Source organism: Tenebrio molitor, chromosome 6 (genome assembly GCF_963966145.1).
Source record: "Tenebrio molitor chromosome 6, icTenMoli1.1, whole genome shotgun sequence".
In the NCBI taxonomy this organism is placed as follows: Eukaryota; Metazoa; Arthropoda; class Insecta; order Coleoptera; family Tenebrionidae; genus Tenebrio; species Tenebrio molitor.
Genome location: NC_091051.1, coordinates 15,647,346 through 15,674,580, shown reverse-complemented (window position 1 = coordinate 15,674,580; position 27,235 = coordinate 15,647,346). Strand labels below are relative to the sequence as shown.

At 36.5% G+C, this 27,235-nt stretch overlaps 2 protein-coding genes across 5 annotated transcripts; one reads left to right on the top strand and one right to left on the bottom strand.

Annotated features, from left to right (window-relative positions):
* Nucleotides 1-139: 139 nt before the first annotated feature.
* egh (beta-1,4-mannosyltransferase egh) lies at nt 140-23,234 on the top strand. Its single transcript, XM_069051736.1, has 2 exons — nt 140-1,225; nt 21,048-23,234. The coding sequence occupies exons 1-2, from the start codon at nt 404-406 to the stop codon at nt 21,618-21,620; spliced, it is 1,395 nt and encodes a 464-aa protein (XP_068907837.1). The 5' UTR covers nt 140-403; the 3' UTR covers nt 21,621-23,234.
* Nucleotides 23,235-24,133: 899 nt separating this feature from the next.
* LOC138133786 (protein abrupt-like) lies at nt 24,134-26,987 on the bottom strand. 4 transcript variants are annotated; one of them, XM_069051738.1, is made up of 7 exons: nt 26,831-26,987; nt 26,341-26,575; nt 25,876-26,289; nt 25,702-25,825; nt 24,806-24,932; nt 24,633-24,753; nt 24,134-24,582 (listed from the first exon to the last, which is right to left on the bottom strand). In XM_069051738.1, exons 2-7 carry the CDS (start codon nt 26,527-26,529, stop codon nt 24,508-24,510), a joined length of 1,050 nt encoding a protein of 349 aa, XP_068907839.1. In that variant the 5' UTR covers nt 26,530-26,575; nt 26,831-26,987; the 3' UTR covers nt 24,134-24,507. The 4 variants fall into 4 exon arrangements, with proteins under 4 accessions (XP_068907839.1, XP_068907840.1, XP_068907841.1 ...); XM_069051739.1 differs by having other exon boundaries at nt 24,633-24,744; XM_069051740.1 differs by having other exon boundaries at nt 24,633-24,732.
* Between the last annotated feature and the right edge of the window lie 248 nt (nt 26,988-27,235).

The following is a 27,235-nucleotide window of genomic DNA, read 5'->3' as shown; positions in this document are numbered from 1 at the left end:
CAGGAAAGAATAAAGATTAATTTGGTTCCGGTTAGGCAACAGAAGTTGCGGCGTTGCGTCGTGACGCGTATACGCTAAATCTCAAAGCTTCGAAAATGTCAAATATTGGTTTCTCCAGCACGCATGCTCCCTTAACCCCAGCAAAGCAGCGATCAACAGAAAAGCCGCGATGCGATAGCGCCACTCTCATTGCAGATGTCGTGTAGAGAATAATGGTTCAGGTGGACTGAAAAACCGGCTTCTGCAAAACCTGTCACAATCCGTCTGTGATATGTAAAGTGACGTTTCACCGATAAATAATTAACAAAAAACCGGCACCGAATAATCCGTATTAACCGACGTGATCTCTTCCGACCACCGAAAATCCACAATAGTGCGGAGTGTGCGAGGGTAGTTCGGCAAAATGACCATGTTAACGAGCAAAACGAAGCATTATCTTCATTGTTGCCTATTCGCGTATGTGATATTCATGTTCGAGATCTTCACCGGCGGAATCAAGCTCCTGGATGGCGCGTTCTTCGTCCCCGCCGAAGACATCAACCCCTGGGTGCAGTACGGGTACTTGGGAACGTTGATTCTCTACCTGCTTAGACTAGTGACATTCCTGCCTTTACCCCAAGTGTTGTTCAATTTCGTGGGACTCACGTACTACAACGCTTTCCCCGACAAAGTCGTGCTGAAAGCGTCGCCCATCCTGTCACCCTTCATTTGCATCAGGGTGGTGACCAGGGGCGACTTTCCGCACCTCGTCAAGACGAACGTTAACAGAAACATGAATAAATGTCTGGACGCGGGCCTCGAGAACTTCCTCATAGAGGTGGTCACCGACAAGAATCTGGGCTTGGAGAAGCATCGGCGAGTCAGGGAGATCGTGGTCCCGCCCGACTATCGCACCAAGTCGGGGGCTCTGTTCAAGGCGCGCGCCCTTCAGTACTGTCTCGAGGACAAAGTCAATCTCTTATCGCCAAACGATTGGATCGTGCATCTCGACGAGGAGACACTTTTGACCGAGAATTCGGTCAGGGGAATCTTGAATTTCGTCGGGGATGGGAAGCACCAGTTCGGACAGGGCTTGATCACTTATGCTAATGAGGAGGTGGTGAATTGGATCACCACCTTGGCAGACTCCTTCAGGGTTACGGACGACATGGGCAAACTCAAGTTGCAGTTCAGGATGTTCCACAAGCCCCTCTTCAGTTGGAAAGGGTCGTTCGTTGTCACGCAGGTGAGCACAACACATTGTCTGGGGGATGGGATTTCTTTAATGCGCCACCCTAATTTATGTCTAGATAATAAGAATATCCATCGAAGCTATTTTAGTGTCTGATCGATACTGCTCGGAATTGTAATCTCGTTCTGTTGTTACCGAAACTTTATCATTCAATAGCACGCGCTAGGAATTTCCAAAGTTCATGAATCATGATGTACCACCATCTGCACAACTGTAACATCGAAGTCCAAATTTCTGACCTCCACTGCCGAAAATGAAAAACGCAGACGGATTTTGTTCCACCGAAACCTAACAAGTTTCGTCGTTGTTGTGCATAATGTCTAAATATTTATCAACTACGCACCGCATGCATTATGCAGGTGTGCAAAGTAATTGTAGTGATCGATTCATAATTGGAATCTTTAATATCGAAGCAAGGTCGCTGTTTTTACGCAGAATACTGTTTTTATTACAATTGCAAATAGTGCGAGCGATTTTTTTTTTAATTAAATGCATTTAAGTCGTCATTCGAGAATATTTGAGAAAAGTAAAAGTAATGTGACTAATAAAGTGCATCGTAAAATGCAGTATAAATGTAGTCGGCTTGTTAGAGATAGTGAAAAGTAAAAACACAGAATGGAAATGCCAGGGCCGGGCTAAGAAATTTTTGCGCCTCGGTCAATAGTGAAATTGCGTCGAAACATGTGATCAATTAATAATTACGTCAGTGATTATCTAGCGTCGACAATACAAAAAGTGTTTATATTTTTGACATTTATTTTTGTACGTTTTCTTTTAATTTTAGAAAAAACTTCGGTTTTCTCATCTTGTCCTTCTAAACCTGATTTGTTATTATGCAGCGTAATTCTTACGATATTCAATTTTTTTTTGTCGGACATTGGGCATAGTACCGATCTAAATAAGATTCACTTTTCCTACAAAATATTTCAACAGATATACAGGTTGTCTCAGCTAAGACTTTCGAGCCTTATACAGAGAGCGTTTTTAAATTCATCGATGGATCAATCGGTGGAATCAGTTTTCTACCAAAACGTTGTTATATTACTGTTAGATTTATATTGAGCTTAAGAAAACACGTTTCTTTATTCACCACAAATTTCATGTTGGGCTCAACCAAAATTCACCTTTCCCATCTACAATGGGAGTTGGTTGTTTGGTGGACGAATAGTGGGTTAGTGGGGGAAATGTCAAAATAGTTTGTCGAAGTCAAACTGTCAATGTCAAAGCAAAGCGAGGGAAAAACTGGAAAAGTGCAACATTATTCACGTATCCTCTAATTTTTTCATGAGTCTTTCTTCTGTTTAAAATAATTTCTTCATCAGAGGAAGTTAATAAATCATCATCTGATGAATCTTCCAAAGGCATTGTAATCCGTTTTACCAATACAGTGCAACCTCGTTAATCCGAATCATTTAAAACCAGAGTGATTCGAATTATCAAAATATTCGAACTATCGAAGCACATTATTTTAATGTCTTTTTTCAAGATTTATCAATAAATAAATCATGTTGGAACAACTTATCATCTTTATTATTTAATGAAAACAACTTAACATACTATTTAAAAAAAAAGTCAGTAATTTTCTTTTGTTTGACGATTTTTTGATTCAAAATGTAAGCATTTTCTCGAAGCCGTTGGAGAACAAGATGATCGCTGGATCCTGGACCAGAATAACAGTGCTCAATAAATCTAGAATATGTAATCAAATAAGGAGTACATAACGAAAAATTCAAAAATTTACCGTTTAATATTTTGTCTGTTTCTTCTAATGTTTGAAATTGTAGATGCGCCTACATTATATTCACTTGCCAAATTCTTACCAGTTTGGCCACTATCGATTTTTTTCAATATTTCGCTTTTTTGCTTAAGAGTTACCGTTACATGTTTTCGCTTTGGCGCCATTGTGAAAACTGAATACTTTCCCATGCAGTAGTGAACTTGGGAAACCAAAGATGCCTAATGTGCCATACGAGTGTAATTTGTATATGTAAGGGCACGTACGTATGATTTAAAAGCGTCTGGACATGAGTTTTGATAAATTCGGAATAACGAAACCAGACGAATTCGGATTATAACGTATACAATGATAAATAAAAACCTATGCGGATTATTGAAGAATTCGAATTACTGCGCTTCGGATTAACGAGGTTGCACTGTATTATGGTCCCAAGAAGACTAATGTCGCACATATTTATTCATATAATAATAATAATCGCCGAAAATGAAAAAATGTTTAGGTTATGTTTACACTTCAGGTGTCATGACATCAGCACCAGTCAGCACAGTCATCAGTTTTCCACCAAATCCGTTTCCCTATTCATCACATTTTTGCACAACATAAATGTTCAACACAAAAAAAACTTATGATTGACAGTCCACCAATGTTGAAATTCACCGCAAAAAGTTGATGAATTTAAAAATGCTACCACAGTTGGAACGTTATGGATGTGGATTGGGGACTTGTCGTTAGCTTGGCACTACCAGCAAAAGTAACTAGGCGCGCTAATAAGGTTATTGGAATTTATGACAGATCTCACTAATGTACAGTTCAATCATAAGTTTTAAGCGACCTTGAGTTTGACAATCCATATCCAAAACATTTCGATTTTTGTTAAATTTAATGCAGATATTTAGACGGTGAAGAATAAGATCCCATGCAATCACCCAAGTCTTAAAAACGTAATTTTTACATGCCTTTTTAAAATGTTGAATCAATTAAGATTTATAATTTATATTAAAAAATTGATCGTCAATTAAAAATGCTGTAGGGAAAAACTCGTCCTTGAAAGACGTCTGGTTTGCAAGAAAAAAAGAGAAAAACTGTGTTAAACGTGGCTGCAGATGCAAAAAAGTAGACGCGTATGAAACAAACGCGCACTATCGCCGAATTTTGGTCACTCCTTTTCGCACAAATGCAGGTGACATATTTGGCGTTTACCTTGCTAACCTTACAAACAGAAACAGTTACAAAGTTAAAGACAACATTTGGACGTAATTTATTATACTGGATGCTTTAATTCTTCCAATTTAACACTTTTTAAAGGCTTTTCAAACAGATTCACCAGCATGTTTAATTTAATTTGAAATGTCAAATATCACTTGTCAATGATGCGGCTGTCAGTGTCAAGCCGTCAACAACCAGAACTTACTCCAATTGTGCCATTTAAAAGTTAAATTCAGTATTACCAACTCAAACAGTCCTTCTTGATCTTGTATAATACATTTCTTGGAATAAACGCGAGTTTCAAATTCATATATTTTTAGTGCGCGAATTAATCTACAAGCGTGGGACCAACATATTTATTATATTTTTATTTATTTTGAGATAATGGTTTTTAGTAATTGGCTTCGTTCGAGGAAAATATGTATATACTACGGTGATAGCAGATTTATAGATAACTCAGGGAAAAATTTTAAAAATGCTTAATCTTAAAAAATCGGAGATACGGATCATGACGTTTTAGAGTGAAAAAAGTCAATATGTGTTTAATGAATTAATATCTACCTACTTGTGTGGATCCAAATGTTAAAGAAGCTGCCCACATGATTAATCGATGCTTTGTTAAAGATAATTCTTGTAATTAATGATGTCAGCGAACCGTGAAGTCCGAAAGTTGTGACAAACTTGGAGGGCTATTCATCAGTTAAATGATTTAAACATTTTGTGTAGGAATAAGTGTTTGGACTTGGGAGATACAAATTTGGAGTGTTTTGAACTGATATTGAGTTGGTATTGCGAATTTTATTTATTGACTGGATTATTTTCGAATAGATCATTGAGGAAAGGACAATGAAACCAGCAGATATCAATGAGGATGTTACTAACTCAAATTCACTTTTTCATGGGATTTTGCCTTTTGAAAAAAGTTGCCCGGATTCACCAATAAAACTTGAGAAATACTCAAAAATCAAAGGTTCTTTTCAAATTCATACCGTATTGACTGTTCTGAGTAGGAAACGATTTTCTTCAGGAAATCTTGGTACATCATTATGTACTGTACTTTTTATGATTTTGAATAACATCTATGAGATTAAAAATCTGAAATAGATGCAAATGTGGTTTATTTATTTTTTGAAATCCACAAGCTCGATAATGTCATCTTCGAATGAAACATTATTTCAAACGATATTCCTATCGGGTGTTCATTTAAATTTATCCTTAAAGTTAGCGTTGAAGAGTCTATTGTGAACGCATCACTCGTCAGCCTGGAGATTAAAAATACAAACGACGCAAAAAGTGAGGTTAGATTGTAACAGCTGATCCGTGATCTGTAATCCGTGATGCGTTCACAATCGACTTTCAAAATAAATTTAAATGAAGACCAGATATTTTCGTGTGCCTATTAAATCTTACAAGATTAAAATTTTTCATTCTGTGTTTAAGTATTATACTCGTAGATCCACGTTATAAATTATAATGTACTTTCGAACGATAATCAACTGTCATTATGTCTCGCCAAGTGAACGTTTTCAAGACCTTCTATTAAACTATTGAAAATCACGCTGATGATTATCTATAAACTGTTTTTGTTTCATTTTTGTCGCGTTTCCAGAAATTAGTTCTAATTTGCTTCCGACAGGAAGGTTTCCAGATTAGAGATCTTATTTCTATCGAAGTTGTTAAAAACCCACCGCAATTCAGATTTGTATCGTATTTCATGTGAATTAAAATGTGAAATAAAAATTGTATCGTCAATGCGTATTTTTAAGCGTGAGTCAATGAATCTTTATCAGTGTTATCATCAACGGATAGAAACGCTCAATCAAAATCGGAGACACGGTCGAAACCGTGACAACGCACCAACTTGTAATTAATTAAATTTCGTCAATATTGTCCGTTTTGTGGTGACGTTTTATTACTTTGCCAACGACCGCTTTTATATTACGGTCCGTTTACTTTCTCCGGTCAAGTTCAGTAACATGATTGTCATGCACAGGTCAAATTAGTCATGTCTGTGTCTCGTTGATCATTCCATTTTTCACCGTTTATTTATAAGTTCGATGTTTTCCTTATCATAGTCGGGTGGTTATCGCTTAATTCTAAGCGGACCAAATTGGTCAAGGCCGTTATATTTTTAAAATTGGAATAGTCACGGACGTCGTCGGAATGCGGGTGCTCATTTCTTGCTGCGAAAACTGTCCGACGACGACGGCGTCTGTGCGTAACGAACGGTTGCGTCAGAGGTCGTAATTCGAAAGAAGTCTAGTCGTAATTGAACTAGGTGGTCTACTAATAAAAGTGGATGGATGATTGACGGTTCGATAATAAAACATTTTTAGGGTTCATTTCAGAAGGCTGGGATTAGCCGAGATCGTCGGCCTTGTGTTATGGGTGTTTATAGACAGTAATGAATTTATGGGGGTCAGGTGTTGGAAAGTCAATGAAAATTCCTCGCCATTAAGTTGAGGTCGGTGCGAAGTGCGACGGGACCAACAGTCGAGGAGGCGAACGGTGAAAGATGATGGCCTAGGAGTCGCGTCAGTTGCCTAGTTAGAAAGTGGTGTCGAGAACAACGGAATTTTAATTATGCAAGTTCAGTGACTGATACCATTTTTGCAAAGTTACCACTTCCGATGATCCACGAATTTTAATGAACATCCAGACTGAATCGATTTGTGGTGTTGAGGATTAAAGATGCGAGACAAGTTTAAAAGTTGGTTGGGGTTTGAAAGGATTAAAATCCTTTTCTCTTTCATGGAAATACCAGGGGTTTTGCGGTGAAACTTCATTAAATTTGCCAAGTATTCGACGCAGATAACAAGGGTGAAAAGGCAGAACTGGAAGTCGCGGTGTATTTTGTTAGATACGAATTTGTGCGAAATCTACATTTGTAAGAAAATTGCTTTCGGTTGAAATACATATATTTAAAAAAAGACCAACTCCGACCTTTGTTCCGCCAAACTAACTTCGTCTAGAGGGTAATATGTCACAGAGTTGTTTTCCAGGATGTGAAATTGGGTCAGTGTATACGTTGCAAGGAAGAGAAATGGATCGCTTTTAACCTTAAAAAATCATTTGGAACTGTTTAGTGATGAAATATTCTAGCTATATTTCACATCGCAGGAGATAATGTTCACAAACACAATTGGAACTTGGTGAAAAACTAACAAAATAAATATTGCGAAATGACCAACGCAGTTCGCAGATCTTAATCTCTCAGCGTTTCAGTAAAAAAATAGAAATAGCCTGGGCGAATTCAGAAAAAACATGTCAGATTTTCAGAACATTATACAGGAGGAATATCTATAAATGATTGTCGGGTCAAGCCAGCTTTGGAAAAAATATTATTGTGTCGCCTTTTTGAGACAGATGCCCAATTTATTTGCGCTTTTCAATTCAGTTTTCGTTGCTTATATTCGTTTTATCACAGTTAATAAACACCCAAAATCTGTATTTTTCAATACAAATTGCAAATACGTCCGATTTTAGAGCTAAACAAAATTTGTGAGGGTAGGATTTACCAACAACCTGTGACATTCAGTGTGGAATAAGTACAAGCGGCACATTCAAAATTTGACGAGTTTTCATAGCAGTCTGGACCATACAATCATATACATAGATACCCTGTATTTTAAATTGGACAATTTTGGATAATAATTTGTCGTAAGAATATTGAAACACTAAATGTCCTATATCGATAGGACTGCCAAATGATTTTTTCTTTTTGTTTGGATTAGTAGATTTCTGAATCCCTTTGGATTATATTTTTGACGTCATTCTTTTCAGTGAGTGGATTAAGATAGCTCGAGGCATTTCGAATGTAGATTACAATTTGAAAAGTAATAACATGTTGTGGGTGTTTAATATCAATTTTGAAATGTGTTTCAATGGGAAGAAGATTAAATGAAATTTTTTGTCGGAGATAAACAGCATTTAGGTACGCTAGCATTCTGTTAAAATATTTTTGTCGTGAGTCAGCTTTATCAAATTTGTTGCAAAAGTAACGACTTCAACGTCATTTAGGTTGAAAATTAGAACATAAATATTTGAGACAAATACAAAAGATGTCTTGCGAATTTGAATACATATATTTAAACCCAGTTGGCGTGTTATTTGCGTGTTATTTTGTAGTTTAAACTCCCTCGACGACGAACTTTATAGCATTTCTAAAACATTCCAGTTCGGAGAGACGAACAACTCGAGTTTTACTTTATTTTAACGAAAGAATTGCGAACAACGTGACAAAATCTTGAATTAGCAAACCAGTACAAAGTATAAAGTGCTTTCTCTCGGAACGAAGAGACGAGTTGGTTCTTCTGCGAAACTAAAATAAGAGATCGCGTGACTCAGGTCTGGTGATTGCGGGAGTCATCGCATGAGATGTGCAATCAAGACGACCCACCTCTCTTCGTTTATTCATATCGACGGATGAGCCTTTGTTTCATTATCGTGGGGGTATTCGCTTGAAGGACACAATTAAGCCTACAAACAAAAATCGAGGCTGTTATCTAGAAGTGTCTCTTTTACTTCGTTAAGTTATTGTCACTTCTCAACTTGAGATTGTTATGTCATGTAAGGCTCCTTTTTTTAAATGTTATCCAATTCGAGCAGCTGGTCGACATTCATTGTTCGCTTATATCGTCGCACCAGCTAAATTAATATGGATTACATTCGGTTCAAATTAAATTCCACGAGGGATACATATACGAGTATGTATGTATGTGTGAACATAAAGTTTGGAACAAAATTCATAATTTAACGTTATGTAATGTTTTTAAGAAAATCGCCCAGACAGGTCCATTTTATTGAAAAATGCAATCCTGTGACATGCAATTTGTTTAGACATTGGTTTTTGCGCAATGATGTCATCACCTATTTTCTTAAATGACAACCCCCACTTTGTTTTTTCTTTTTCTGATAGCCCTTCCTACTAAACTCCATTCAAAAATCAAAAAACCACCATCTGTTGCTTTAGGTTGGTAAAATTTAAAAAACCCTGGGTAGTTATTTTTTCATACATACTATGTTGGTAACTGGAAATTATTACATTTTTTTTACACGTGCGGGATAAGTACTATCTTGGCGCACATTATTTTGTTCGATAAATAGCTGTTTGCCCACAAACGTATGTCAAATGTTTATTAGCGTGCGGAAATCATACTTGTCGCACGCAAAGTTTAAATAAAACACGCAAATCGATGCTAGAGACATCTTTGAATTTTTTATTTAATTAATAATTGAAAAAAAAAACACTCAAAACATTTATAACATTCATTAAACATTCTTATACTGGACATACGTTCAGAAGAACTTCTGCGACTCTTTTGGCTGATTCTGGTGCTGATCTGCTGACTCTTAAGAGGCATGGGGGATGGAAATCCAACACAGTCGCTGAAGGTTACGTTGAAGATTCCGTGTGCCAAAAAAAACGAATCGGCCAGCAAATCGCTAACGCCATATCAGAAAAACCATCAACATCACGAGAAAGACCACACCACCAAATTAACCCAAATGACCAAATAACGACCCAATCACCTATCAATATTCATATACAAGAAAAAGAAAACATTGAAATTGAAAATTCTAACACATGTAATAATTCACAAAATATTAATTTTCATTTCTCCAATTGCCCGAATATTTCTATAATTATTAATAAAAAAAATGATTAAGGTCTTACACTGTTTTTCTTTTGGTATTCCTCTTTTGTCAATTTTATTTCACTATTTCTCAAAACTATTTCATATTTACGTCACTTCGACATTTAATAGAGATAGGAAATCGTTTTGAGAAATAGTGAAATACAATTAACTAAAGAGAAAAACCAAAAGAAAAACACTGTATATTAGTTTACTATTTTTTGTTTTACGTTGCTAATTTCTTGTGGTTTATGATTATTGATTATAATGTCTGAACTTTTAAAGTTGAAATATAAGTTATTTTTGTTTCACTTAATTTTGTTTTTTTTTTCTTTGGGGAGTTTTGCCGCCTAATAATCTTATCGCCGCACTCGTAATAAAAAATAGTATGTGCAATTTGTGCGGGTGTCTATTGCCCACTCGAGCAGACGAGCGCACTCACTTCGTTCGTGCGCCCAACTTCTGCTCTCGTGGGCAATAGACAACTTCCCGCACTTATTGCACAATATACTATTATTTGATTCAAAATAAAATTCAATTGCTTTGAATTTCGTTCAAATTGTTTAATTATTGCTCAACATGTTTCATTTATTAATTCTTATTATTTTTACTTAAACATGCCCAGAAAAACAAGACACTTAAACACTTAACCTCAAAATTACAATTCTCACCAAATTTTACACCAGACAGCGTTACCGATAGTAATTATCGAGGAAAATGCGCCGTCGGTGGTTTTTTGATTTTTGAATGGACTTATGAATTTTGTTCTAAACTTTATCTTCACACTTACTAGGTATATCATGGTTAGGGATTTTCAAGCGTACCACACGTGCTTTTCCTCATTAAACCTCAATCAAGTTGTGGAATAATTTGGTTGGTTTTGAAATGTCGAGTGACACGGAGGCGGCTTGGCTTTTTGTAAAATAGAAAAGAACGGAAGAGAAAGAGGTGGACAAAGAACCTTGCAGAATTCCACTTCATTGAAGCGGTATTGCGAATTGTACCGAACGACTCATAATTCACTAATTGCAGAATATATTTTTCATTAAAACAGTTGAACGGTGCTTCAAGATTATGTAGATAATTATTAGTATTGATTGGGTACAAAAATACCAATGGTATTAAAAATGTCACAATTAATTTTCTATGAGTAGCAGTTAAGTTTTATTTTCGGACATACTTCGTTACAGCAAAGGAAAACAATGCTTATTAAAAACATTAACTCATAATGCGCTACCGTTTGTATTTTCAATGATAAGCGTTCATTAGGTAACATTTCAAGGTATTCCGGTGAAACCCATGTTTAAATGCATAGTATTAATTTAAAAAAAATAAATGTCAACATTTTCAACCAGAAGGTCTAATAAAATGGGAGAATTTGACTTTGTTTTGTAAATTTCGTTGCAATTTTGCTTTGCGAAATTTTTGTAGGCGTCGGCAACACGGTCCGTTGCAACAGTTTAATTGAAAGTAGCTGGTGGCCCCCATGCATACTGATAAAAACGTGACAGTTTTCTTTTATCGTTGGCTCGTGCAATATGGACTGGAAGTTTAGTAATTTTCGACAAATTCTAACTGCTTATCGTCACGTTGGTGTGGCCTTTGACAATCATAATTATTGTAATCTGCATTAATTGCCATAAAATATGACGAGTTAATTGTTACATTAACCAGACACTTAAATTTTTGTTGAACTAATAACTGGATCATCATTTAAGTGGATTTTCGTGTCGGTTCAGTTTAAAATGGTGAACAGACCTTGCCGTCACTTCTTGAATAAACACTTTTGTTTTATTATTGATAATGCGATGACGTGGCTCACACCTTATCGTTCTCCTCCACGAAACGGTGGGCCCTAGAGCCCATCTGTTCCACAAAGTAAACAAAATTTGGCAGTCGGGTGTGAAAAAACGGACGGATATTCCTGGCGAAGGTAACCAATTTGGCCGGGCTGATTCAGCATTTTGCCAAATTTAATTTATACAAAGTAAATTTTTCGTTTAACGTTAATGTTTGAACGAGGCCGCGTTGCAATCGCACCAATTTGAGTCTGACGGCTGTGCTAAACGATCGAAGAGTGAAAATTTGCCAAGGTTCGAATTTTTCCAGTGCTAATTGTCGCGAATTGAAGATCGATGATAATTGCATCAGTGCGGTTAGCCAAGCCTTCCGTTTAATCGGGTTAACATTTAACGACCGTTTTAACAAGTTGTTGCACGAAATGTGTTAAGATAAAGATAATTAACCTCTGGCCAAGTTGTCCCCAGAAATTAATGCTAATTTGAGAGTAGAAGGAGAGTGACGGAAGGATTGCCTTGCGAAAGTAGACCAACTGGACCGTCGCAGCGACGAAACGCTAATTGGTTTTCGATAATCGTTTTAGTAGTTGTTTTATTGTACTTGTTTATAGTTAACGCCAGCGCTAATACACATCTTCCTTGTATAGAAAAGTTTTCAAAATAAACTCGTAAAATCCTTAAGTGTCATTTTAGTGTTACTGTTGATTGGACCCGGTCTATTTGATTTTCTTTTACGACACCGGTACAACATTCGGTGGACGTCGATTTTTTTCACCAATAAAAATCACACTCTCATGAACGTCACGCTTATTAATCACAACTTACGAACTTCCGCTGCAATCATATTTTTTCACGCCGTATTTAACAATTCCACAGTCCCACTTATTTTTTGGACTTTGCCTGTGTTGCGATTTACGTAACGGTCGGCGAAATCGGTAAAACTTGTGTTTACGCTTCGGCGTAATGTAAGGAGTTACACGTGTTTGATTTGCAATGATTTTTCGGAAAACTGCGACTCGAAGGCAAATATTTAGTCGGACCGGATTGCGTGTGAGTCACTTCGCAAAAATAAACGGAACAGTCCTGCGAACCGTCGTCCTCGCGGATGCAGGAACCCCATCAATTAAAATAATGCACGGCCAGGAAGTTGGCCAGGATCCAAGTGTAATATAAGATTGTAATAATTGCGACGGAAGTAGGATTTTTGTTTTATTATGTTTGGAATCACGGCGCGCCTCTGACATAATAAACCCGAACTCTCGGCGCAGGAGTTTGGGGAAATCTCGGGATTATACTCGCCCGATGTAATCAAGCTAAAGAGGGGTTGGTGTCACAGGAAGCGGGTGAAAATATTTTTCGACTGCTAATATTTATTCGTCCCGATTTGCCAAATGCGTCCAAACAAATTTACTGTTGAAACATTTCTTCTGAAGGATTCTGGAAACTCGTCGAGTTCAAAATTGTGAGACAAACAATCATGCTGGAACCGTTCGGACCATTTCTCTCTTCGCGTTTTGCCGAAAATGTAAACAAATAAATTATATCGGAATTCGGAGGGTTTCCAGAATTGGGTTAATCTGGAATGCAATAAAGGATTGTCTCCTCAATTAATATTGTTAATCCGGACATACGGTGACACATTTTTTTTAATCAATTGAAGCTATGTATGACAACACAAAAATGTAACGAATAGTAATTTGTTTCTAGGTTGATTTTTATTGATGGTGACTAATTGTTTATCACAAGTCATGAGGTACGCTGAGATCACAGATAAGCATTGTTGTCAAACACTTTTGGAACAATTCAACAACAACTATTTTATTGTTTGGGTAGTAACCGTGTTAATAATGGAAATTTTGTAACATCGTTCTGTGAAATACATTCAGTTCGAAAAAATACAGGTGAAAGTAGAGGAATTAAAAGCGAAAATATCAGCGTTATTGTTTCTTCTTAGATTCTCTGTGTTAATTGAAATGTGGAGCGAAGCTTAATTATATTATAATTACGCTTCGGGAATTTTCTACACTTTCTTGTGCTGGAATTAAAAATGTTTTATTCAATTTTCGATGGAGTTGTCAGGCCACTAAGATGTCGCTGGCTGGTGGTAGATTTGTTTTATTGAGCATCCCGAAATGTACGATGTTTGTGCAACCCAAATTGAAAGCGGGGACCGTCTCCACCCAATCCCATTTCGTTTCCCGAACGAACATCTTATGAATCCTGAAGGATACAACCATCAGCGCGGTCACGAAAGCGTAAAGTACGTGGCTCAATCAGTAAATCTCATCGTTAAAAAAAACTCGTCAAGGATTTTCTTTTGAACTGGTCGACGCGAGTACGTTTGCACCGATCGGTTTCCTAGAGAGATGTCAGGAATTTGTAATTTTATCAGCGAAGGGATGTCAGAGCTGACGCAGATTTTTATATCGGCGAGATAAGGTGAGGAGGCGATTAAACTTTTTTTTCAGCAGAATCTCCATCTTTTACGAGTCAATAAAACGCCGACATTATTTTTTTAAACTGCAATAAACCTGCCGTTGACCTTTCATCATCCATTGCACAAACTGGAAATGCCAAGTTTATGACGGCTTTGTTGTACCAAAATGTGGACATTTCTAGTTTCACAACTCCACGAATTAAACTCGTCCAAACAATACATTTGTGTCTGTTTATTTGTACGAATTTTCGTACTAAATTTTACTTTGCTCGTCCAAATTTGAATTATGGCTTTTAAAACGGGACGATAATGCGGCGACCATACCAATTGAGCAATAAGAAAAAATGTCACGGAGTCGATTGTTGTCAATTGTGGCCCATCAATGCGACGAGATGCAAGTGGCTTATTGTGTCCTCTAAATTTCATAACATCCTTAAATCAATTAGTTTATTGTGGTTATTTTTGGCATATCTATCGGGTTGGATGTGGTCGGAACAGTCGAGTGGCAACCTTGAGAATTATTAATAATTATATATCTTCAACGTAATTTGTGGAACTGCTTGCATGCAAAACAATACCTGTTGGCATGGCGGTACGATTTTTATGGAACGAGTTTTTCGGAATTCCAGCCAAGGCGACCTTGCATCTGCTTATGTAACGCTGCTGGTGTGGATCTGGAGCCTCCGTGGTGCCCACTGCAAAAGAGGAAAATTAACGGAATGTGGCCTGAACTTGTTCAATTACAGCGATACGAGCTATCTCTGCGGAATAATACCATGACGCGTTGATGCCAGATGGGTGAGCCCTATCTGTTCCGGGGTCCGGATTTCGGAGGATTCAACTTGATGATTTATATTTATTGTCGGTGTTGTTTTATTAAAATGTGCGGTCGATTCGGTTCCGTGTGTTGTAAAGAATGCTCGCACGGAAATAAAGTTCATGGAGAACGTAATAACAGGATCGATACGTCCCGAAATAAGAAACATTTTGATGTGTTCTGCACTGTTGCCAACATTTTGCGAGTCGGTACGGCTAATCCGGCACGAAAATGCCGCATTGTGACGACACCATTTATTCAAATATTTAGTGAATGAAATCGTTTGGATAACCGATCGTGTGGGACCGTTTGCTTTATGTAAGATTAAAACCGTCGAAATGGATTTGTGAATTGATCGTGTAGTATTGATGCCGAGGACGCCTTCAATTATTGATCGGCATGCGAGATTATTAACCGCGATAAGGGTGAAACAGGTTATTAAATATGTAATCAGCTAATAGGAAATTGGTGGAGCAACGGTCGCTTATTTATTTACGGGATAAAGTTGACAGGCAGGATTACCACTATGAATTTCGTATCAGCTGTACCAATTTAATTTGCAAATTAATGCTGCGTTTTTAACCAGCTGTCACTTACGGTAGCGCACCTGGTAAATTAACAAATTTTTGCGTCGGTTTCATAAATTTAATAAATTCGTGGCGTGCGTGAAAATTTCAACGGACGCTCCAGTTTCGCGGTAAACAATAGTGATTATTTCTTGGTGGGTTGATTAGCATTTTTTTGCGATTGATCGGATATTGGCGTCGTTTTGAATGGGAAGGGTCAGAAGTTCGGGTCCTAACCCAACAAACGGGCCATTACTTTCGAGGCGATCTTCTTTATTGAAAAAAACACTTATTCTAAAAGGTCGGGATGTAATGGCCGTTTCTCCTCGAACAGACCCGCGTGTGTTTTATTAGTGTAATGTTCGTTTCGTAAATGGCACGCCTGCTTTCCTAACGACACCACCTTCAGTCTGTACGGTTAGTATTGTTTTACCAATCTCCAATAAATAATAGATTGGTGTTCGTGGAAAAGCTTTTGGGTCATGCCGACCGTAAAAAAGACAACTACATAAATAAATATAACTGCCGCTCTGTGTGGTTTATGACTTTTCTGAGAAGGTATTATCATTGCGGGCATATAAAATATTTGTATTGTGATTAACGGACTATTTTGATTCGAGCTTCCGTTGGAAAAAAAATCTGCCAAGTGAAAATGAACAATTCTCAAATTTGGGGAATTTTGTCGTGGTTGGCAACAAATGTCATATTGTTTCCAAGCACGTCTAATGTTTACAACAATTGTACCTATTCCACGGAATCAGCTTTTAAATTCCTTTTGTCCTGGCGTTTATTTTGACATTTAACTTTCGTCATGCCATGATCAGTAATGCCAACCTTGAAAAAGTAAAATGCACATGTTTGTTTCAAAACGCATTACAGGACCCAAAATAGGTTTTGTAATAGCTTTCATACAGACGCAATAAAGTAGAAAATATTTGTCTTGCACCTATACTGCGCAGACTGTCTCGCCGTTGCGTTAACAAACCTTGTAAGATAAGGGTATAGAGTCTAGTAAAAAACGACTGTCGGTGGTTCATAAATTGATGTGATTTATGACTTGTAACGATGATCGATAAGGTAAATGCCGAGTTTAACGTAAAACATGTGTTTCAGTGGTAATTTTGTTTCTACTTAATGTTGCTGCTTACTTTGGAATCATTTTTCAAATTCTCAATAATGATCAATGCGACAACGATGGAGATTATTATTTACATCACACGTAGTTAAATTTTTTACAATAAACGTTGCCATCGACGAAATGATAAGGAATATTTCGACTTGAAAACATTTTTATCTGTTGGGAACCGGCCTTGTGGATGTTTTTGCGATACAATGGTGTTCCTCAAATAAGCATTTTTAATCCTCTACTCCAATTTGTTTGCAAAAATAGCGTGATTCACAACGGAGATAAGAGAGAAATTCCGAACATTCGACCAGACATTTCAACCGTTGTTGAAAAAAATTTGATTAAAATCTGTTGCGTTTCCGTTTCTATTAGCGTGACGGCAACCCTGTGGAAATTGTCACCAAGTGCTCGACTTCAACATTATCCAGATGAATGTTCTGTCTTTTTACGAATTGAAATATTTTAAAAATGCAAATGATGGGGCTTTGAACGAAGCCGGAGGAGGTGCAATGCCACTCCGCCCCGCCGTCCGTTAGTCATAGTTCTGAATAAAAGGAAGTAACGACACCGGAAATTTTTCTTGACCATCTACTACATTGTTGAAAATAAAGCTGCGACGTGATGCGAATGTGATAAAAAGCCGTCAAATTTCCTATCCGATGACGTCGTATTTCAGGCCATTATCCCAGGACTTCGGTGTAATGAATGATGACCAAATATAAGTGACATCGTTCGTGTTTGCGTATTTTAAAAATGATTGATTATAGCCCCCGTTACGGTCACCGGCCGGATATGCCGCGTATGTTTTCGCTATTTCCTGTCTGAGACACTGCATGTATTTACGGTGTTTTTTGATGCTTTACATGTGGAAACTTTATTCATTCCAGTCCTTTGTGTTAACACTGTTTGCCCGAAATAGTATAATTAAATTTGTGATTACCGTCTATTTGCAGTTGCACTCGTCAATATTTACTCTGGGGATTTGGGTAATTTATTTCTCTTTGTTTGAAGGTGAACCAACACCGATCGAACTTATTCATGACCTGTAATTCGAAACTTGAGACGTTATAAAAATGCCAGAGATCGATTGCCCAACAAGAATTGCTGTCAATGTCGTTTATCCCGTGTCAGGTTTTTTTTGATTGATTGTCCTATTAACACCCCGGAAGTTTTCGACGCTTCTTCAGCTCTGGTAACTTGCCGGTTATAAATTGATCAAAACAGTGTAAATGGTTGTGACGAAAACACGCCCAAGGGCGAGGAAAAGTAAATGTTTTCTTTGTACACTTCAAAAGGATCACAGAATTCACCTAAACAGAAGCTCAGTGTTTGGCGTGTTCATATTTTTCGTTTGTCTTTATGATCCTCGCAGACAAATCGCACTCTTATTTTTCTAGTCTCGGAGAGGCCACATCCGGTGTTTTATAGGAATGTAAGAAAAGTTTCAAGTTCTGCCAGAGATATAGGTGCCTAAATATATCACTATTATTGGGTCAATGGAAACTTTATAGATATGTGCCATTGTTAGTCAAGTATTATCTGAAAGTGTTTTACGTCATGGATTTTAATTAATAAATAATCACAAAGTAGGCGTTCAAGGTATTTGGAAAATTGTTCTGATTATCAGTCGAATTAAGTGTTTTATCCAGAGCTGTCTAATCATTGCAGGTTTCCATAAAAGACGATTCAATTTTCATAATGTGGGTACTTGATTATTCATTGAGTTTGTGTTTGTTGTTATATTATTATTAAAGCACGTAATATATTATTTCTAAAAACGAAAATATGCAAAACATGCAACAGCTCGTGGATTAAATAAATAAACAATAATCGGCATGTTCTTTACAATTTTTTTTTCAATTTGGAGAAAATGTCAAGAACGCCCGAATTTAAAGAGGGTTTAATCCACAACAAGTTTCTGTCAATAGGTACCTATTATTCCTCAGTAATTTTTTTTATAAATTACCTTTTTTTACTTTGAATGGGTATTAAGACTTGATTGGGTAAATGTTATCAGTAACTATCTTGAATGATTGCTTCCAATTTCATTGCAATTTATATGTTCATTGCTTTATTGCAATACAGTTGTGTTTCGTTGGTTCCATTGAAACTATTTTCAAATAGAAGAACGTTCGGCCGAGGTATTTAAATCAGTAAATGTCACGGGAAATAAAATTATTGCAAAATGGTCATACAACGTTGTGTTGTTTGTGACTTGTGAATTAATTTATACTACATATTTGGCAACGTAATTGTATATGGTCGTATTTATAGTATTTTAATGCACATTACACCACAATCTACAGGATTAAGATTTGATATCGTAAAAATGAAATTTATGAGAGCGTAACTGATAATCCAGCTCAATCTGTTGTGTAATGAATATTGTAAAAGCAGACTCCCCCAATAATTTTTGTATATGTGGAAAAGTAAACTATTAATGGTCTTTTCTTCGTCTGATGTATGTATATGGTCAAAATAAACAAAATGGATATTAAAAATAAATACTCGACAAATATATGACCAACCAAACTGAAGTAATCTCACTTCTGAGAAGTGAATTTTCGAATTACCAGGTACTTGTTGTAGATAAATAAAAGTGTAAAATAAACAGGTAACATGTTTGTTTTATTAAAATGGACAAGTAAATACCTGCATACATATGGTTCAAAATTACGAGAAGTGAAAGAAAATTAAATAAATGCCAATTGCAGAAACAAGTTAAAATGTATTTTTGACACTTTCGAATTTCTAAATACTGTGTGGTTAGTGTGAAATGTAAAATAAGTACCCGCAGATGTTTATCAACATAATTCTAAATAAATATGTACATACATTTACAGCAGCCACGAATTTGCGATTATTCGTCAAAATGTATTTTAATTTCATTTGCACAATATGCGTTATCATAATTCAAAAGAAAAACAGATAAGAACAAGATCATCAACCCTACTTTTTTCCTCGTTGTAATAACCAAAAATAACCGACCGACTGTTAAAATAGAAAAATCGTGACTTTAGGAGATCTGTTTGATTAATGCAGCTAAAAACACATAGGAAAAAATGGATATGTAAATGTGGTTCATCAGTTATGGTTCCTGATAGAACAAAAGACCAACAAAAATTGAAACAGTTTCACCCTCGGTTTCACCTTTAAGGCACCGACACCGAGTGTTTTGATGCTTTTAGCAAAGAATTCTTTTGTTTAAGCCTTCAACTACTCATTTACCTGCACCATCACTCCGTCAGGATGATGATCCCAAAAAATTGTTGCCCAACTTTTCATGATGTAGTGGTAGCACGAAATTTTCGAGAATATGGAGAATTTCAACTCCATGCTTTGGAGTTTTGATTCTGGATCAAAATGATGAACCCAAGTTTCATCCGCTGCAACAAAATTTTCAAGAACTCTACCCGGATCCTGGTTAATGATGATTAAATTTGCGTCAGAGGTCAGTTGCCCTATGCGCTTTGGATCCAGTGGTTAAACTTTTCGGTGGTCATCGGACGTCCATTTTTTTAAAAGTTCAATTCATGGTGCAACATTTTTTCTACACAGCTTACAGAAACGGCTGTTTTTTTTTGTAATTTGGCATTGAAGAGTTGATTATGAATGAACCACTCGTTTTAAAAACACGGATTTTCAACTGCAGGTTAAAAACACAAACGCAAAAAGTGAGGTTAGATTTAAACAGCTGATAAACTACTCGTCTTAAAAAAGACAGATTTTTCAAATTGCATATTAAAAACACGCAAGAAGTAAGGTTAACTGATCAGAGTTATGCATTCACCATGGTCTCTTTCTTCAACGCCAAATTAAAAAAAACACCCGTTAAAAGCAACAATGTTGCTGTACATTTCACCGACTCTTTTTGTTACGGACCGAATTAGTGTCTCAACAGTTTTAGGGTATCTGGTCCTGGTGCATGTTTACCAGATTCTCTGGCAAGTTTAAAATGTGTGGACCAGCTCTTAATTGCATTGCATTATACGAAGTTGCAGGCAGATTCTCCGAACGCCTCACTCATATGCTTACGGCTTTCTTGCGATGACTCACTAAATTTAATTTTTCTTCCAATAGGTAATTAGATGACCATTGGTTCATAATAATTTTTATTTGTTTGTGAACGTCTTCTACATCAATGACAAAAATACAGAATCTTGAATTTTAGATTGAAGTTGTTTCAGTGAATAAATACCAGTCCTACTATTGTGACATTGTGTTATCTGTAAAGGTGTGATGAGGCAGAAGAACTGGATAAAAACTGGAAATACCGCGTGTCAAGCGCTGCAGCTGACACAAATTCACATTGTTTCCGTCATCCGTTTGTGTACAGTGCAGGCAATAATTTCATTGGCCTCTACCGGCATTCCCCAACGAGTTTTCGTCGCCAACGCTCGTCTTTTTATCGAAAAACCAGTTGGTCGGACGCGACTTTTTTTGTTTAATGTGTTCAAGTTCACGTGAAGTGACCTCCCGTTTTTGTTCCAGGTCGGCGCTGAACGCGATGTATCCTTCGACAACGGCCTTGACGGTTCCATCGCCGAAGACTGCTTCTTCGCGATGAAAGCCTTCAGCGAAGGGTACAGCTTCAACTTCATCGAGGGCGAGATGTGGGAGAAATCCCCGTTCACCTTCTGGGACTTCATCCAGCAGCGCAAACGCTGGATCCAGGGCATCCTTCTCGTCGTCCACTCCAAATCCATCCCGCTCAAGAACAAACTTTTGTTGGCATGCTCGTGTTACTCGTGGCTCACGTTACCGTTGTCGGTTTCCAATCTAGTGCTGGCGTCTAAATTCCCCATTCCCTGTCCGCCGATCATAGACTTCATTTGTGCATTCATCGGTGCTGTGAATATTTACATGTTCGTGTTCGGTGTCATAAAATCGTTCACGGTTTACAGGTTCGGACTGGGACGGTTTCTGCTCTGTCTGTGCGGAGCGGTGCTCGTGATACCGTTCAATCTAGTTATCGAAAATGTTGCCGTCATTTGGGGGATTTTCGGCAAGAAACACAAGTTTTACGTTGTTAATAAAAACGCGAGGCCGCAGGTGACGGTCTAATGCGCGACCATTTCCCAGAGGATGCCCGAAGATGGATTGCGAAAATGACAAACGCACCGAATTCGACACCGAGACCTAAACGACTAGTAAAGTTGCGCCAGGGGTGTCTGGTGGGTTGTCATTTTCATTCTTCCACAATTAGTTCTAATAGAAATCAATTTATTTACGTTTTTCTTACATTAATATTGCGTATTTGTATTGTAGATCGGGTATTTTTGCAAAATGTACGGCGACTGTAAATTTGAACGGTCCACACTCATGTATTTATTACGATCATCGTCATGGCCATCGTTTCTGCCGTTCAATTTTAGAATCGCTATCTCAGTATTTACGTTTTATTATTTTTTTAAACGCCAACACTCGACGAGACGGATCACGATGCATGTTACTGACCTCACAGTGAAGTTGATCGAATTCCATCAAGGGGCAGGATGATTTGTCTCATCGATTTACTGTCTTTAGAGTAATATTTACGTTTTTGTTGTCTTTTGAATCTGCCGCTTCAGCTCTGAAACTTCATCAAAACAAGCTGGCACTGTAGAAAGAGACGATCATTTTCTTTCCATTCAACTTTTCTTTTAATTAGTTCGGTGCATAATCACGGACAGCTTGAATAAATGCTGCCTTATCGGTATTTACGCGCTCCATGAACAACATCCTCCAGGAATTCGAGTACTGCGGTATCGATTAATTACATTGTAAGTCTACAGGAGGACCAAAATGTCTATTTCACCGTTTTCGACGTATTATTTCGTGTCGAGGATGCAAGAATCGTTTCAGTTGAGCTTTTTTATGTGTTCCTATAAACCGCGGATACGTAATGCTTGTACAGTTTTGAAATACGAGCGGTGACAGCCCTTTAGCGATCACGTTTTCGTTATAAATCTCCATGAGCATGATGGATTTATTGTACTCATTGACTTGCAGTGACTTCACTAGCTTCCACTCTAGCTTGCCATTAAATTAAGCCGACTTTTGTTGTAGCGTTGAATGAAATCAAAATATTTTAGAATCAAAAGTTCGATCCAGCCAAATTTGATTGGAATATCAAGGTTAACTAGTAGTTTGTTAATATTTCATTGAAATTGGTGTTTCATAATGGTAATCGGACTTGATTAGTATTATGAAGCGTCTTATTCCTTGTACAGTAACAAAGATTTAGAGTTGTTATTGGTTTTACTTGAGCAATTAAAGTTAACGATGTAAAAAAAATATTGTCAAATTAGTAAACTGGTCTAGTGTATGTTGTTAGGATTTCGTTTAGTTTGGTTTATCAAATGAATACTCTGTGGCCGGCTCTTGATTTGTGACTGTTTAAGAAATAAGTGAGTACTCCAAAGATTATTTTTTATTTGTAAATAATTTTCGTACTATATTTTTTTGTGATTTCATTAAAATTTGTTTCACTATAAGACGTACTAGTCATTATGAGTTATTCAAATAGTATCGGTTATTTGATCTTATTTAGCAGATAGTGTTCATGTAGTTTGTTGTGATTTCAGGCTACTTTTTTTGAGAAACATCAGAAAAAAGTTGCTGTTTAAATAAAAGCCGACTGATGATTTTTTTATGTACAAAACGTTAAGTAATAATAAAAATGCACAATGCCAAGAATTCTTCTTTTATTCCATTCGCTCATCAAGGTAAGTCGCCAAGCGCCGGTAAATTTAATTCCTTTGTTAAACATGTAATCAGGGTAAACACAAGCGAAATTTTATCGTTCCACGAGCACACGTTCAATGTCGATTCATCTTGACATTCCGTTCAAATTAGTTTCGATTAAAATCCTCGTTATCATTTGATAAAGGTCGTGTTAATCGTGTCATTGAATGATGTGGTAGTTGTTCCGTAATTTTTTTTTTTATTCTGTTAACATCAACTTGCTTGCAAATTTATTCAGTCTAAATTATTGTAATTAGCATACTTAATACGTAATTTATGCAATCAGATAAGTAGAAGTAGAAATAATCTGAAGCCAGTATGAACGTATTTTTGTTTGACACTATCCTACGTCAGTTTACTTTTACTTACTATCATAATGTGCTTGCGACCTACTCGCAGCATTAATTATACTTCTCAGATTGCTGTTTTATTCATTGGAATTTACGCTGCGATAAATTTATTCATCATCTCAAGGTGTGGAGAAAAATCAGCCGAATCAATGTCAAATGAAAAAATCGATCTGTTTCATGCCAAAATTCTAATTTTCGGGAACCTGATTTTAACATGTTTCACTGCTGGATTCGTGTTCGTTTTATTTATTAAATTTGGCCACTGCATCATAATTTCACCTGGCCAACCGGATCAAAGCTCAGATTTTGACCTGCATTTTATTTCCCAGATTTAAAACTGGCTTGGACCCAGGTACCAAAGGACGTATAAATTGGTCGAGTTCCAAGTAAACCTGTTGGTTTAATGTGTAGGGAAGGTAAGTAGCGGGTAGGACAATCCTACGTTTACTGGATATTCAGGTAATGACTGGTGTCTCGACGTGTATTAATAAAAATCAGTAATTTTTATTTTTGTGTTTATTTCACCTGTTTTCTGTGACAAGCGAACTTACCATAATTTTGCACCAGCATCGCATTTTTCGGAGATAGGTCTTCAAGTAGTTCGACTCTTACATATATTTAAATTGTCTTTACACTCAAATCTCTCAGCTACAACCAATACTTGGTCGGATACATTTTATTTTTACAATTGCAGTGAAACACCATTTGTTGGATTTAACCAGGCAACCAGCCAATACTGACTAGATTTTGTTTGAAAATTCAGGAGCGCACATATTTACAAAAATCGCACATAGACTTTAATCCTTATATTCTTGGCTACTTTTCGTACTGAAATAGTAGACTGAGAAGATCCACTTTTTACATTTTCTACACTTCTAATTTGAGCCGTTACTTTCTTGTTTGGAACGTTCATTGTCTTCAGCTTCAGTCTCTTCAAATTTTATTTCAATCTGCAAGATATCAGTACAATGTGAATACTCAACTTCTATTTTAAACTTACGAATTCTTCCTCGGTGCATTCCCCACTACCAGAAGAATCAACTTTTTGAGCTGCCTTGTTAATGTTAGCTATTGCTTTCCTATACCTCGCCTCCTTGGGGCTGTAATAGTACCTGTAAGTACTGTATCACAAAATCCATTCATTTTACCATTTACTCTTACTTTAAAGCTTACCCAGGATATTTAATTTTATGTTCTTCATCAGCTCTTCTCGCATCTTCGTAAAAAGCGTCTTTGGTTTCGGCAGAAAGCGATTTCCACATATTACCCAATCGAACAGAAATATCTTTATTACTGTCATCTAGAAATTTGAGACTGTCATTCTGGTTACAAAAAATATAAGTAGGTACGGTTTTTTTTTTAATTTTTCACTTTAGTATAATTGCATGATAACTCCTAGGATACGAAATACGTAAACATGTCCATAACAACCGGGGAATAATAACAGGGCGTAATAAGAATAAGCGGGCGTAATGAATTCATAACGCCCTGATCAATTCATAAATGCAAAGATGCCATTTTTTTTTTAAGAACACGTATAGTGAAAAAAATCCTGTATGCACCACGGCGTTACCGAATGATTACGCCCATCGAACGATATCCATCTCTCGGGCTAAAGCCCTCGAGCTGGACTCATCGTTCTCCAGGCGTAATCATCGTTGTAACGCCCTTGGTGCATAAATAGCTATTTGACTTGAGCAACTCAATCTGGTAACTTTTTTTTTTATGCGATTTAAACTTTCATCATTATACAAGAATGCTATTTCCCGTTATTTCTTAATTTAAATGAGGTTTGTTCAAATTTTTAACACTTACTGATGGATTTGTTAAATGAATTTATGAAAACATTTAACAATACACTGGTTTGTTTTTGTTTTTTTTTTTGGGTCATTTTTCAAAATAAGTGCCGTCAGATTGACAGACGTTTTCAAAATTTAATTTTGCCACTGATGTAAAAAAAAGGTGGTAAAAACAAAACAAATTTGAATTTCGCAATAATTCAATATAACATAACAAAAATAAAATCCCTTTTAGTTATGTAGTTGCAAAAAAAAAAACACTATACTTACTTGGATATTCAACTGCTAACTTCTTGCGCCACTGATTTGCGAATATCATGAACGCGTTAGGGGGGCGCGGGATACGTGTGGCGTCTTGAGAAGTGTCTGGTGTTGGTTGTTTAACATTTTTCTTCTGCAGTAGTGATTATCTTTAAAACTGTAAATATGTTTGTAGAAACTTACTTTAGCTTCAGCAGGGGAAGGTGACCGTAATTTTCTTTTTTTAGCAACTGTGGGGGTTTCCTTGGTCTTAGTCTTAGTCCCTTGTCCAACTTGAACAATTTTATTACAAGTGACTTTTTTACTTTCTGAAATTTTTGTTTTATCATTGACAGGTTTCTCAGTGAGTGATATTTGTGCCTCTTTAGTATCACCATTTCTTCCTTCATCAACTGAATTCTGATTTTCTTGCAATTCAACTGAACACAAACCCTTAACTTGTAACATTTTCCCCAAAGATAAAAATTGAGGCATGTCAGAATCAGCTACTTTTACTTCACCTTTGTACATAAACTGTATGACTAATTGAAGATCTTTAAATTTTACATCGTTCAGTAAAATCAACATTTGTGAAGTTGTGTGAGTTTCAAATACCTTCTACAATTTTTTACATTTTAAACTATGTTAATTTGCATAAAAAATACTTACTTGAAAGTACACACTGCAAGCTGACAGTATTAATCTGTGAGCTTTAACAAACTGCCCTTCACAGCTTAAAGTAACATCAACCAAAGATTCTTGGTTTTGATGGTCAGTAAAAACGTTGATTAAGTTGGAAAAATAACTGTTCCAGCGAAGATTATACAATTCACTTGCTCCATTCGATTGGGAGACCATTGTTGCTAACTCTCAACTGCCAACCAAGACTGCCAATCTTTATAACCTAAACGAATGTTTAATCAATAAGAATAATGCAATTACGTCAATAGTTCGTGCATTAATGGGTTCAACCATGGTACCATTGTTAGTTTAAATACGTTTTAGTCCCAATAAATCAGCACTTTGTTGAAATGACAGATCATGCAACAATCAAATTGAATTTTCAAGTTTCCCATAATTTAGTAGGTAGCCCTGACAGGTTATGAATTACATTCACTACAACTACACAAAGACATGCGAAATTAATAGGAAAACTTACAAGAAACTATTAAATTTTCTTCTGTAATTGTTGCTTAAATTATGCGAGAATAAATCGCTCACTGCACGCGTCTACACTCTGGTAACAATCGGCACACTTGCGCCATCTACAACACATTCGGCAGATTCGGTACTTTTTAATAAAATTGCAGAAAACAATATGGCTTTTATTTAATACAAAATGTGTCTAAAACAATTACGTTTCTGTTTTACATTCAACCACAACGGCCGTGGCGAAGTAAATCACTTTTGGCATTCAGAATGTATGTTTGGTTGCATATACTCTTTGCGCAACAATAGGGAAATATTAAATTATTCACTTGTATGCTCCTTATAGATATATTTAGGATATTATTAAAAAAATTACACATTATAGTAATAAATGATTTACAATGACTGTAGTTAT

Excerpts from the sequence above, each read along its gene's own strand:
- egh (XM_069051736.1), top strand. The coding sequence starts at position 404 with ATGACCATGTTAACGAGCAAAACGAAGCATTATCTTCATTGTTGCCTA. Across the intron at positions 1,226-21,047 it reads GGTCGTTCGTTGTCACGCAG|GTCGGCGCTGAACGCGATGT; the intron begins GTGAGCACAACA and ends TTTTTGTTCCAG.
- LOC138133786 (XM_069051738.1), bottom strand. The coding sequence starts at position 26,529 with ATGGTCTCCCAATCGAATGGAGCAAGTGAATTGTATAATCTTCGCTGG. Across the intron at positions 26,290-26,340 it reads CTTGCAGTGTGTACTTTCAA|AAGGTATTTGAAACTCACAC; the intron begins GTAAGTATTTTT and ends AAAAAATTGTAG. Across the intron at positions 25,826-25,875 it reads CTTCCCCTGCTGAAGCTAAA|AAGAAAAATGTTAAACAACC; the intron begins GTAAGTTTCTAC and ends TCACTACTGCAG.